The sequence below is a fragment of the Anoplophora glabripennis genome, unplaced genomic scaffold, assembly GCF_000390285.2.
Source record: "Anoplophora glabripennis isolate ALB-LARVAE unplaced genomic scaffold, Agla_2.0 scaffold340, whole genome shotgun sequence".
Classification (NCBI taxonomy): Eukaryota; Metazoa; Arthropoda; class Insecta; order Coleoptera; family Cerambycidae; genus Anoplophora; species Anoplophora glabripennis.
Window position 1 is genome coordinate 326,309 of NW_019416421.1, and position 13,548 is coordinate 339,856.

Consider the following 13,548-nt stretch of genomic DNA (forward strand, 5'->3'; position numbering starts at 1 on the left):
CCCTGTTGAAAGTCCATCCAAAAATGCTTGTCGAAAACTTTTTACATTTTTATCTTGCCATACTTTTGTTACAGTATATCCCTCGTTGACCCAAGTTTCGTCTAGATAATAAATATTCCTCCCTTCGTCACGGAATTTTCTAATTGATCTTAAGTAGGATCTTCGCCAACAAATAATTTCATCTTTATCGATAAGAACTGACTTCCTGTTCTGCTTTTCCCAGCAAAAATTCAACTCTCGTAAGACGGCCCATAATTTGCTTCTACTGATTTTTGGCAAATCGTTGTCCTCTGAAAGTTCACTTAAAATTTTGTTTAGCGTTGGTATTTCTTTTTTAAAATAAAATGAGTGTACTTTTCTGCGAATGACATTTTTGAAGAAATCATCTATAACGACTTTTGACCTCCCTGTAGATGATTTTGGGGGATTTACAGTATCTTGTTCATTTTTTGTTTCCTTTAAAAGTCTGTAGATAGTTGATTTTCCAATCCCTGTCATTTTTGTTAGCATTAGTGTTACCCGATAATTACCTGAAACGAAATATTACCACGCCCATGGCCGGTTCTTATCTCGGGGTTTTATTACTCTCTCTCATTTCCAAACAGACTATAGTGTATAATACGTTTTAATAATTAATTTACTGTTTTTCAAGTACTAAAATGAAGACGTTGATAATAGCGTGCGGAGCATTCCTTTTTTTACCTAAAGATCTACATCACAAAGTAAATATCACGTTTAAAAGACTCCGGCAAGTAATTACATATTTTTTCCTTCCTTTGCATGTTGAACAACAATAACTTTGAAAAAGTTGACTTATTAGTTATATCATAGATTTATGTACATTAATTTTTAATATAACCTAATTATTTTCTCATAATTTCTCATACCCATTATTTACTTAGGTAATTCGAAGGGCATTCAATAAAAATATATATTTTTCATAATCATATTTATTTTTTTTTAATGTTCGTAAAATACTAGTTGTAAGTTTACCTTATATACTTGTATACAGGATGATTAAATCACAATGTCATTAATTTTAAGGGAAGATAGGGAAAATGAGTCGAATACGAATACGCGATTAACAAAATTTTAAAATTTTAAAAAATATATTTCCACCCCTCACGGTTAGGGTGTGGGACAATGAAAATTAAATAAAATATGCATAAAAGGTTTTTGTCGTCGCTGAACACGAATAAAAGCATCACTAAAACAAAAAACTCCTTTTCAGGAGCTGTTTTTATCATCCCCTGATTTGGGGGAGGAACTGAGGGGTGGGAGATTGAATAATAAATTCATCTGAAATGTTACCATAGTCTTTCAATTCTCTGACCTTAAATGGTTATTACTAACTAGTTTTTAAATTATTTAAAAATTTTTTTTTTTATTTTTAAGATTAACACCCTGTATATTTTTAATAAAGCGTCGCAGATAAAAACTTTATAGGAAAGAATCCCCTTACAATTCACCAATACGAGATTTCATTTTTGGTCGCCATTTGTAAATCACCCTGTATATAAAATTGTTTTAGGCAATTTTTTTATGTTTTTTTTGTTTGTGTGATAAAGCTGTAGTTTATGGTGAAAGTAGTAGTAGAATTTTTTCTTGAGTAGACGAATTGTTTGATTATATCAGGAAAAGTTATTAGATAATAAAATTTTCGTTAATTACCCAAGTAAAATAGAGCGAAAAGTTTTTATTTCGTCATATTTTATTAGGTTTTGTTACTTTAGCCCAAAAAGTTGTAATTTCTTTTAGTAAGAAAAAGAGAAGTTTATATTAAATTTAGGAATAGGACCTACTAATGTCCTGTATAAAGCGAAGGGTACAACCATGAATTAAGTATGAAAAGAAGTAGGTATGTCAGCGTTATGTATATGCTAAACATAGTATAAAATTTCGTTTAAAGGCTTCATTATACTCGTACTTTGTCCCAAAATAACAACTAAACTTAGAGGTACATTGTTTTCAACTTGCACTATTAGTAGTCTACGGGCCCACGTACAAAAAAAAATATGATTACCAGCAAGCTGTAACTTTGCGTGCAGCTTAAGTTTGACGAGTCTCCCAAGATTTAACTACGAGGAAAATTCAATAGTGGTAAGTTTTTTCCCGTGATTTTCAGGAAAACATGTCAATCTGGCTTAAACATGGAATGTTATGACCAGCACTTTTTTTTAACTTTAAATGAAAGTTACATATATTTTTTTTAAACCCCCCCAAAAATTTGTCCCACAAAGATTTTGGCATTTTGAGTTTGTCTCCCACCCCAAATATGTCGATTTGGTGATATTATGGTTGGTGACAACCAACAACTAGCAAGCTGATTTTTCTGAGAGGGTTTGGTAATAAGATTTGAAATGAAAGTATCTTATTGTCCCACAAAATTCTTGAGAAGTTTTTGCAGTCCGACGCCCCGAAGATGTCGATTTAACGACAACATGGTTGGTGATAACCAGCAATCTGGTTTTGATTTTTTTTTCTCTAATAATTGAAATGTATAACACAATAATATACTTGTCCGCCAAAAAGATTGGAAAATTTGCCTTAAAAATGGAAAAAATAACTATTTTTGTGGTACCCAATGTTCATTCCGCTATAAAATAATTAATTTTTTAATGAAAAAATAAAGAACAATAAATAAGGAAATTATCTTGTTAACAGAAATTCATAAATAATTATGTCTATAAAAATTAATTTAATTAATCTCCATCAAAATGATTTCTTTGTGCAAAAAACTAATATGTACATTTTATTTTATAAACTTTTGTAACTATTTTATAAAAAATGGTAACAGTAAAATTAATGCATAAATTTTTGCTTGTGTTTTTTTAAATTAAAATGTGCAGTCTTGTTTTGACAAACAGTTTACGCATAGTATTGTTCTTGAAAAACCAATTAAACCAATTTTAAAAATATTTTGAATCCACCGCGCGTTCTCCCTATTTCTTTTCTCAAGGAATCCAACATGGTAATGGTACGTTACCCATCGCAGGTAAGTGCACACACACATAGACGCATGCATTTACACATAAGTTGAAAGTGAGTGTTCTCCGAAAAAGAATTTCGACATGGTTCACGTCTCGTGCATGCCTCGTGATAAAAATTTCGTAAATCATGGAGTGTTTTGTTTGTGTAATTGTGGAAATGATAAATCAAGAGGAAAAAGTGAAAAGTAAAAAAAAATGGATCAATAAGTTTATAACAAATTAATTAACAATTTTTAATATTTACTATTCGGTTTCAACAATATTATTCTGCATTATCCACTTAACAAGGTACAATTGAAATGCAGCAATTTTAGTTGTGTTAATTAATTTTCTAAATGTTCAGATATTGCATATATACAACTTTTTTGTAATTGTATAAAAAAATGAATTTAAATTAGTCATATTTATTTCGAAATTTGAGAAATTTAAACAAATTTTTTTTATTCATATATTTTTTTATTAAATATAAATTTTTCTTCTACATCATGTGTAAGTATTGAAACCGCAAAATTTTATCGTTTAATTTTGTCGGACAAGCAAAAAAACGATAATTTTGTCGGACAATTAAATTATCAGATTAATATTGCATTTTTTTAAATAATGACGCTTTTGTCCGACATCTGGTTACCACCAACCATGTTGTCGTTAAATCGACATATTCGGGGCGTCGAACTGCAAAAACTTTTCAAGAATTTTGTCGGACAATAAGATACTTTCATTTCAAATTTTATTACCAAACCCTCCCAGAGAAATCAGTTTGCTGGTTGTCACCAACCATAATGTCACCAAATCGACATATTTGGGATGGGGGACAAACAAACTCAAAATGCCAAAATTTTTGTCGGACAAATTTTTTGGGGGGTTTAAAAAATATATATCTTTCATTTAAAGTTAAAAAAGTGCTGGTCATAACATTCCATGTTTATGCCAGATTGACATGTTTTCCTGAAAATCACGGGAAAACTTACCACTGTTGAATTTTCCTCGTAGTCAAATCTTGGGAGACTCGTCAAACTTAAGCTGCACGCAAAGTTACAGCTTGCTGGTAATCATTTTTTTATTTGTACATGGGCCGGTGGACTATACTCTGTACGTGTTGATTATTACGAAATGAAAAAATTGCTTCATAGCTTCAACGCTACAGCAACGGCTTTATTCCAAAATCTTAACGACGATTCATTAACGTAAAAATTCACGTAACACATTTTATTGCACGCTATTATTCTAACTTTTTAATGACGTTTGCGGACGCTAAAATACTCGGTGCTGTAATTAAAAACTGCAGTTCTCGCGTATGAAGCAACTTTCATCTTGTTTTGTCGGGAATTAAATGGGAAAACAAAATAAAAGTTATACTATAATCTCGTTGTACGAGCTATAAGCTGCATATTAAATTTTGTACACCACGAAATATCTACATTCGTTACTTATTACATAAAAATATGTATATGCGGCATCTGGAAGATTTCATTAAAAACAATACTTTAGTTCAATGTTATACAATGTTATAATGTTTTGTTAAAATAATGTTATTTATAAATAACTTCTGTTTATTACGCGATGTTTAAAATTTTTTTGTTGTACTTTTAAAGACTCTTTATAATGCTCCAAAGATACAATCAATAAACCGCGCCTCATTAAGGAATCAATCCGAATTAATACCGTGCAACCACAAAAATTCATTTCTTTGTAACCAATCGACCATACCATATATTTCCCTGACTGCGTGGGGCTGGAAAAAATTCCAATACGTCCATTTACTTCCCGATGAATAGCGTAGGTCCGGTGCGTAAATTACTAATACGTCCAGTGTTAAAGTGAAAAGGAAGGGTGGCATGCGACACGCACATGCAATATAATCCACACACACGCTAGTAGACTTACCCATGATAAGCATTATGAGAGGTAGAACGGACAAGCACACCAACACGATTGTAACTACAACTGGAAAAGAAATAAAAAGTTAATTGCTTGATAAGGTATCGCTTTCCGTGTTGACAGATTATAATTGCGAACTTTTTATATAGGGTGTACCTCTAGGTCACACTTCTGCGACTAATCCTATTATTTTGTAATTTACTTATAAATATTACAAGAAATAAGCGTAACGTTTGGTTTTCTGTGACATTTTAAGTAAATCTGATTGATACTTTTCACAATATTATTGATATTTAGTGAAAAAAAATATAAAGGTTGAAGGTCTTCCCTTACAGTCGCTGTAACATGCTACAGAATAATATTCATAAATATGTCATTCTTACATTGTCGTTTGACAGAAAACATACGTTGTTTGATATCATTTACTATTGCATATTTTTTTTTTAAATTCTTATCAAAGTACAGTCAGTTACGGTTAAACATAAAAAACAGAGTTTTTCGGGATATGCTATAAAAAGTGAAAAATCTACAAATTTTTTTAATAAAATCTAGAATCACCTTAATGAAAGAATTTTTGTAGATAATTTGGCAATATCCAAGTTATTACTTGAACAATTTAACTCAACTTTCCACCCTGTATATATAATGCATGAAAACATAGGTATTGAAATAATATTGATGGTGGTAGTTTCGACGTAAGATTTTTCTCTTTATGTTTTCATTTCTCTCAACTCAAATTAAGTTGAATTTAGATACATGTACATTTTAATAGATTACTATATCTATATTTAGCCGAAAATATTATAAAATTAGTAAATACAAATTAAATTTGTTGTCTAAGAACATTTTTTTTAATAAAAAAAAATTAAAAAATTAAAAGTTTGCGAAAATACCAAACATATTCGAAAGTTTATATGATAACAAGATGAAGTTCTCACTATTCATTCCAATATGAAAACAATCTTATTTCAAATAGAAAAATGGTAGTTGCGGATCTTAAAATTTCTGTTTTCAATCTTTGGTCGCTGTAGATTCTGATGCTGCTGAACAGAACAACATACATCGATAGTGACAATAAAAAGCCAATATCTAGCATTTTCTCTTCAATTATTTGTTACACTTTCTACCTAACTTCCTTTGCAGGTGTCTAAATATTTGACCAATGAATTGACATTGCAATCAGTGAAACTTGATATTTTTTCCTCTACCTCCACTATTTACATTTTCTGCTTCAACTCGCTGCTTTCACAAGTGTGTACATCTTTAGCTACACTATTGATATTGCTGTCAGTGCGCTGACATCAGGTGTTTTCACTTTAACTCATATTTATTACATTTTCTACACTAATTAATTTCCATCGCAGTTGTGTAAATCTTTTACCACTGAATTGACATTGCAATCAGTGAAATCTGATATTTTTTTCTTTACCTCCACTATTTCGACTTTCTACATCAACTCGCTGCTTTCGCAAGTATATAAATCTTTGGCTACACTATTGGTATTGCTGTCAGTTCATTATCATCAGATATTTTCACTTCAGTTCCTATTTATTACATTTTCGACACTAATTAACTTCCTTTGCACGTGTGTAAATCTTTTACCACTGAATTGGCACTGCAATCAGTGAAACCTGATATTATTTTTTTTACCTCCACTATTTACACTTTCTGCTTCAACTCGCTGCTTTCACAAGTGTGTAAATCTTTAGCTACACTATTGCTATTGCTGTCAGTGCACTAACATCAGATATTTTCACTTTAACTCCTATTTATAACACTTTCTACACTAATTAATTTCCATCGCAGTTGTGTAAATCTTTGGCCACTGAATTAACACTGCAATCAGTGCACTAACCTTATTTGTTTTTCATTCACCTTCTCTACTTACACTTTTTACATTAATTCTTTGGCTACGGCTACACTACTGATACTGCTAAGGTGTTTTCATTTCAACTGCACTATTTACTACACTTTCTACACTAATCTTTGATTACTGAACTGACATTGCAGTCAGCGTAATAACATGAGGCGTTTTTCTTTTACCTCCACAATTTACACTTAAAATAAAGATTTGTTTCTTTCTCAAGTGTGTAAATCTTTAGTTGATTTGTTGCCAATGCACTAACACATACTTCTCCATCGAGAGAAACTAACAATTAATTACATGCGTTTTACGTTTTTATGTAAAGATTGGAGTAAATCTAAACGCATCGTTCTCAAACTATTTCCTTCACCGTGTCATAAATATTTACATTTAATTTTGTCGGCCCGTGTTGTACCTACCATTATGCAAATTTGCACCACTTGTAGTAGGATGCATAACATAAATTTGTGTTATGCAACAACGGAACCGCCGACTATAAACACGTAGGGGGGTAGTGTTTGTTCCAGCCAGATCCACATAATTCGCCAAGGACGTTTACCACAGCTACGGCGAAGCGCTCGCACCTCGCGTACGTGACCATTTTACGTTGGCTTTTCTGGAGTTGGGCGCTGTTGTGTTTGCTCGTTTGTTATTCCGTGGTGTCCCGCGAGTGCACATTGTATGTCACAGTGCTTGTTGTTTGGGGTTATACCCGGAAACCGGAGTCGTTTCCGGAATGTGTTGCTTAATACGCGTTGCATATGTAAGCAATATTATGCATATTGTTGTACTGATATATTTTGTCTTGGCTTTGCCAGGTTGGCCTCTTGACGACTTAAGAATGTTGCAGTTTATATTATTCAGTGTTGTATCTTTAAATTTCTGAATAAGTGTCATTTCTAAGTTTCTAAACGATCTGTAGAAACTCCTATCTCGTTAATTCTAGACTACAAGCCCATCGGAAATTTTCAAGGGGTCATTTGACCCAGCATGAATTACATATAAATCAATACTACCACATATAACAATAACTTTAAAAAGTATGCCGTCAATCCTTGTTGGTACAGGTGAGTACACAGGTAAGCTAAACCTGTCCACCAAGGGGGGATGGTTTTCGGCAAAACATTTTTGTACGGCATTTCTAAAGTATATAGATTATACAAAAAAATAAAAATGAAATACAGGGCGTAACCCTCTATTTCAGCCCCTGTTGTTTCAAGTCATTGAAAAATGTACGGCATCGATTCCACATGATTATTTAACTCTTCAAATAATTCTTAGCAACTATGTCGTCTAAAAATTATGGTTAATGCAAAAGTTTATAAACAATTACTTGTATTTTGGAATAGGGTTTTATTTTTTTTTCGATAAGATCATTAATTCCTGTACGGCAACCACTTTTTTGACAAAATATAACCAAAAACTATCGTACTAAATCATGTCCGTTTATAATTAATGGTACAAATTAAAAATTCAAATTAAAAAACAAATAAATAAATTGTGAAAATTTACAATATTTTGAAAATTCCTTGTTATAAACTAAAAATGTTATATTCAAAATATTATGGCTGTAATTGATTTTTCATTTCGTAAAAAAATAGAAAAAAAAACAATGCCGTACATTTTTAACTAGTGGATTTTAGCATAGCTGATAATATTTTTCATTAAATTTTTACTACACTTTTACGTCATTAATAACTATACGGCATTTACAAATTGTCAACTGAAATATAACATAAAGAATGAAAATTGCAATGCCGTACATATTCGTTGGAACAATTCTCCGAAATTGTATAAGTCCAAAGTAAGTTTTATCCTAATTTCAATAGAAATTTAATTTATACCGTAGAAATTATGATGGCATTGTGTTTCAGTTAAAAAAAAATGTGTATAGGGAATCGAGAAAAAATTTTGAGAAATTTAGAAATTTAATGATGTGCAAGAAAGTATTATTTTTAAATAAATATTTATGAGAATTCCTATAATATAAATACTTACATTGAAAACAGTGATATAATATTGCATGTTTTGAAGTAACTGTACCCTCGCATTTGCATAATTGCAACTTCTGTTACAATTGTTTGAAGAATTTATTTATGCAAAAATTAAAAACAATTCCAAATTTTTAAAAAATATTTGCATGCAGATTTTTTATTTATTTTTTAATAATAATTTTTTAGATTTTGAAAAAATTTTACTTATGTACTTGTGAAAAAAAAATTATATATAAGCTTTTCAAATTATTAAAATGAATAATTTTTATATCGACCTATGGTTTTTTAACGGCATATTACTTAAAATGTTTTGCCGAAAACCATAGGTGGACAGGTTTAGCTTACCTGTCTACTCACTTGTACCAACAAGAATTGATGGCATAGTTTCTAAAGTTAATGTTATATGTGGCAGTATTGATTTATAAGTAATTCATGCTGGGTCAAATGACCCTTTGAAAATTTTCGATGGGCTTGTAGTCTATTCAGTGATACGAATAAATTTATAACTGCTTTCATTTTCGTTATGTTGGTCTTCTGCAATTACTTATTTTTTATTCTTCTTTAAATTGTTATTTATTCATCTATTAAACATTTTTGTCTCCAAATTTCTCATTAATCTTTCATAATTCTTATTTTCTAGTTAAAATCTCTTATTCTCTCAGTGATTCCTTCCTTCATTACTCCAGCCCTTAGCAAATTTTCCCTGTTCTGTTGTTTTCCATCGTTTTTTATTAAGTCTGCGAGCGTTCACGACTGTTGGGTAGATGATTTTATACCTCTGTTGATACACACGAATAAAAAGAACAAAAAACGTTTTCTTACTGAATAACGAAATATTATTGAGTCCTCCGCCATTCCTCACGTTCGTATATATCACCGTATTATAATATTTATGGTTCCCTCAACAGCAGTTATAAAATGGGCTTATCACGAGAAACAAGCATAAAGTCGATGTTTTGAATCCGGGGCAAATCTCGAAACAAATAAAATTTTATTTCAGGAGACATATTTTTTAGTAAATTATTCCTTCTTCATCATCATAAAGCATTTTTTGCACATAACCAGAGGAAACAGAATTTTCTCCCTTTTAGATGAGCTTCTTTTCTTCAAAGTACACAAAAATTGCACTCATACCAACTGATGTTTTAGACATGATAATCTATCAAAAATTTTTACTAAACTTAGGAGAAAAAAGCAAGAAATCACAAAGTTGACATACACGTAACCATAACCAAACTTTTCCTGAATGGTATCCTGTTGCGAAGCTACTTCGTTTACATGAAATTATCTTTAATGCGCATGCTCAGTAACTATAAAAGTCAATATGGTTCTATAAATTTAAATATATAAATTCTATAATTCTGTTAGTTTGTCACTTATGGTTTGAAACTTCTTAAATATTTCTAATATTGCCAGAATACCACGATATTTTAGGTCCAAAGGTAAATTTACATATTCTTGTGAAGTAAAAGTTGTCATTGTTACACTTTTGCATCATAATTTTTAAAATCACGCTACTACTCACCAGTCTTATTAACGATGCTGAGAGCCTTGCAGACAAAGTCGCAGGTTCCTGTTGCCTCCAGGTTGGCGTCCTTGAGCTGGTACGCCACGCTGCCGTAGGTGGTCAGGGACAGGCCTAGGCCCATCCTCTGGGTGTCGACGGCCCCGTACTTTTGGTCGGCGCAAAGGCGGCGCTGCTCGTCGCCGGACACCTGCGGCAGGCCCACCTGTCAGTCAAGGGTTAAACCGAGTGATGATGAACGCTGCCTCCACTACTGCTACGGGGAAGTAAGCGTAGAGGGGAGCGGGGCAGGGAGAGACGCCTAGCGGGACTAAGGAAGGGTCAAGCGCCAGCTACGATCAGTTGTAACTCACAAGAAAAAGGAAAGTATGAAATTAAAAGGAGAAGTAATTATTTTTCATTAGAAAGAGTAGAGTATTTTTGTGGACACCTATGATATGAATGTACACTTACACTATTAGCAGTTTAGGAATATGTTCCAAGATAATCTTGAAAATAATATGTTTGGAATTTTAGCAAAGCTCAGTACATTCTATTAGAATGGTGAAGATTAGACTAAGTTGAAAATTGGAATTCGCGTATTTAAAACTGTTTTTTTTTTAATAACTCAAAGAATTTTAAGACATCTTGATGCAGAAGAGTATGTTAGATGTTATCTGACTGAGTTTAGTAAGGTCTCTGGTAGTTGTCGATATTGCAGGAAACAACTACTCTGCGAACTGCCTACCCAGACCAGCATCTGACGTACATCAAGGCTCCATACTAGGGCCCCTACTTTTTGTCAATTTCATTAATGAGATTTTTTATGTAACTGACCTCAACTGACTCATTTAAGCAAATTATTTAAAACGATATAGAACCTTATTAATTATTCTAATATTTCTTAATACAAGAAAATTTTGACAAGATCCACATCTGGAGCGTTAGAAACAATTTAAAGTTAAATGTACAAACATGTACGATACTTCTCATCATTAGAAAACATCATTATTTCTTGTTTAATTGTACACTGAATAATGAACAACTGAATGAAATCAATGAGTTCAAAGTTCAAAGTCAAAGGATAGTATTTGACACCAAACTTGAATCAACGATCTTGTGTTTTTCGTATAGAAATATTGGGCAATTCCTTGTAAACAGGTGTGTAGTTGTGAAATTTCAGCGAATTCCATCGAAAACCTTCCTGAATAATGTTATATTTCCCTTAAATTTTACGCTATACTTTTCACATAGGTAATTATAATATAACATGATAGAGTGGTGCTGTCGGCAAGGTTTTGTAATGCTAAACAGTCTTTGAGTCGAAAATTTCCTGCTTTGTTGCTTTTGTCAATCCATAATTATTCATAGAATCAGTATCATATAGGTAGGTCTTAATATTCAGTTATCAAAATAATATGTAGATATTGAAACGTAAATATGGTGCATTTCTTGTAATTAATGAAACATATCTTCGTTTCCTATTTTGTTTTTTTTTATGACATTTGTTAATTCTTTATTTATGTTATAACAAAAATCTTGTATACAAGATAATTTAAATTGCAATGTAAATTTTCAGTCGGAATTTGAAAATTAGGCAATTACGATCCCTCAAAGTGGGGGATGTAAACCACTTTGTGTCGTCGTTTTCAAGACCTTTTAACGTATTTTGAAGATATTTTATAATTTATGGAAATTCGTTTTTTTTTGTTAATTATAAAATTTAATCATAATTTAATTCTACTTCATATTACTTTCTTTAATTTCAAATTAAACACCTGGTAACTTAAAAAGAAGCAAAGAGTGACCGCAAAAATCGCCCGTTTTTTCACAATTCGCAGAGAACTAAAGAAAATGGATAAAAATATGATTTTGGTCTCAAATTACTCATCGTAATAAATTAAGATGAGAATAGCTTTTAGTTTTTTGAAAATTTTCAAAAATCACCCCTATTTAGGACTTGAAATTCTTCATTTTTGGCATTTTTTCAACCGCTAAGTAGGGGTGATTTTTAAAATTTTCAAAATACTAAAAGCTATGCTCATTTCAGTTTTTTACGACAAGTAATTTGCGATAGGTATTTTTTTAAATTCTCTGCGAATTGTGAAAAAACGGGCGAAAATCACAGGTTTTTTGCGGTCACTCTTTGGAGTAGATATTTTTTGTCTAACTTTAATTTGGACTGAAGATTAATTGGTAACAATTGTGTTCTTTCGATTCAATACACCCGTGTATTTTACAACCGGTTTATTAAATTGTTATTTTATGTAATTATGTAATCGCTATTTGAAACTTTCAAGTCGGCCTTTAGAAAACGCTTGCCGGAATTTAGAACTTTTATTGAGGAGGATGAAGAAATGATTATAGGCAAGCTAAAGGAGAATGTTACTAAGGCTTGCAGTTCGTAGTCTATCTAAAATAATAAAAATGTGAGGATAAAGTTCTCAGTACCTCAAAGAACGTTTGAACGTCTTGAGAGTTTGATGTATTTCTTAGATAGATAAACATACAAAAAAGAAACACACAAAGCATAATATTTCTTTGTCTAGAGTAAATTTGTAAATTTTCTGCAGAAAATTATTATGAGTTAATGTAAAGGGATGGCAACGGCATTTGCTATTATTTTAACTGAAAATTGATAATTTTTGTGGCCCAGTGCATTGAGGTTATTGTCTGAGTAGGCCAGGAAAATAAGTTGGGAAATGACCATTTCGCAACTTTTTGTTTCGGCAAGCTGAATTTATCACTATAGATGCTAAATATTATGTACAATAACATATTAGTTTCCACAGTCATAAAAATGGGGAGAAGAATGTTTACAGGGTTGTTAATTGTATAATTTTTACGTAAATTCACGTTTTCGCTTATAACTTTTTCCGTTCATTTCCACGAGAAAACAGTAAAGTACTTTTTTTTCGTCTTCAAAAGGCCTACAAAACTAGCCCTCGAGCGTAAAAAAATATTGATTGGATTAAAAGTTATAAACAGAAGAATATTATTTATGACTTTTGAATTAAACATTTATAAACTGCGTTATTATTACTAGAACGTTTTGGCATCGCATCCTCTTATTCCTTATCACTGTCTAATAACTCACACGAAATCTGGAATCGGTAAGTTGAATACTTTACAAGTTATGGCCTTATAAACAAATTAACTAATTATTAGTCTGGACGATCCCGAGCATCTTCCACAATCGCACTGATTTTTTTCATGGTAGATTTCATAATAATACATTGAAATCTATCATTTTTTTTAATATTTCGAATTTGCAACCTGGATTTTTTTTATTTTTTAGCCTTAGTTGCAAAATGAAAT

At 31.3% G+C, this 13,548-nt stretch overlaps 1 protein-coding gene across 1 annotated transcript in view; it reads right to left on the reverse strand.

The window, feature by feature from the left end:
* LOC108909572 overlaps positions 1 to 13,548 on the reverse strand; it is a 33,891-nt gene that overhangs the window by 7,486 nt on the left and 12,857 nt on the right. Inside the window, exons 5-6 of the mRNA XM_023454515.1 lie at positions 10,252 to 10,441; positions 4,875 to 4,934 (exon numbers count right to left, since the gene is read on the reverse strand). Of these exons, the coding sequence (XP_023310283.1) occupies positions 4,875 to 4,934; positions 10,252 to 10,441 (250 nt within the window). The remainder of the gene's footprint in view (positions 1 to 4,874; positions 4,935 to 10,251; positions 10,442 to 13,548) is intronic.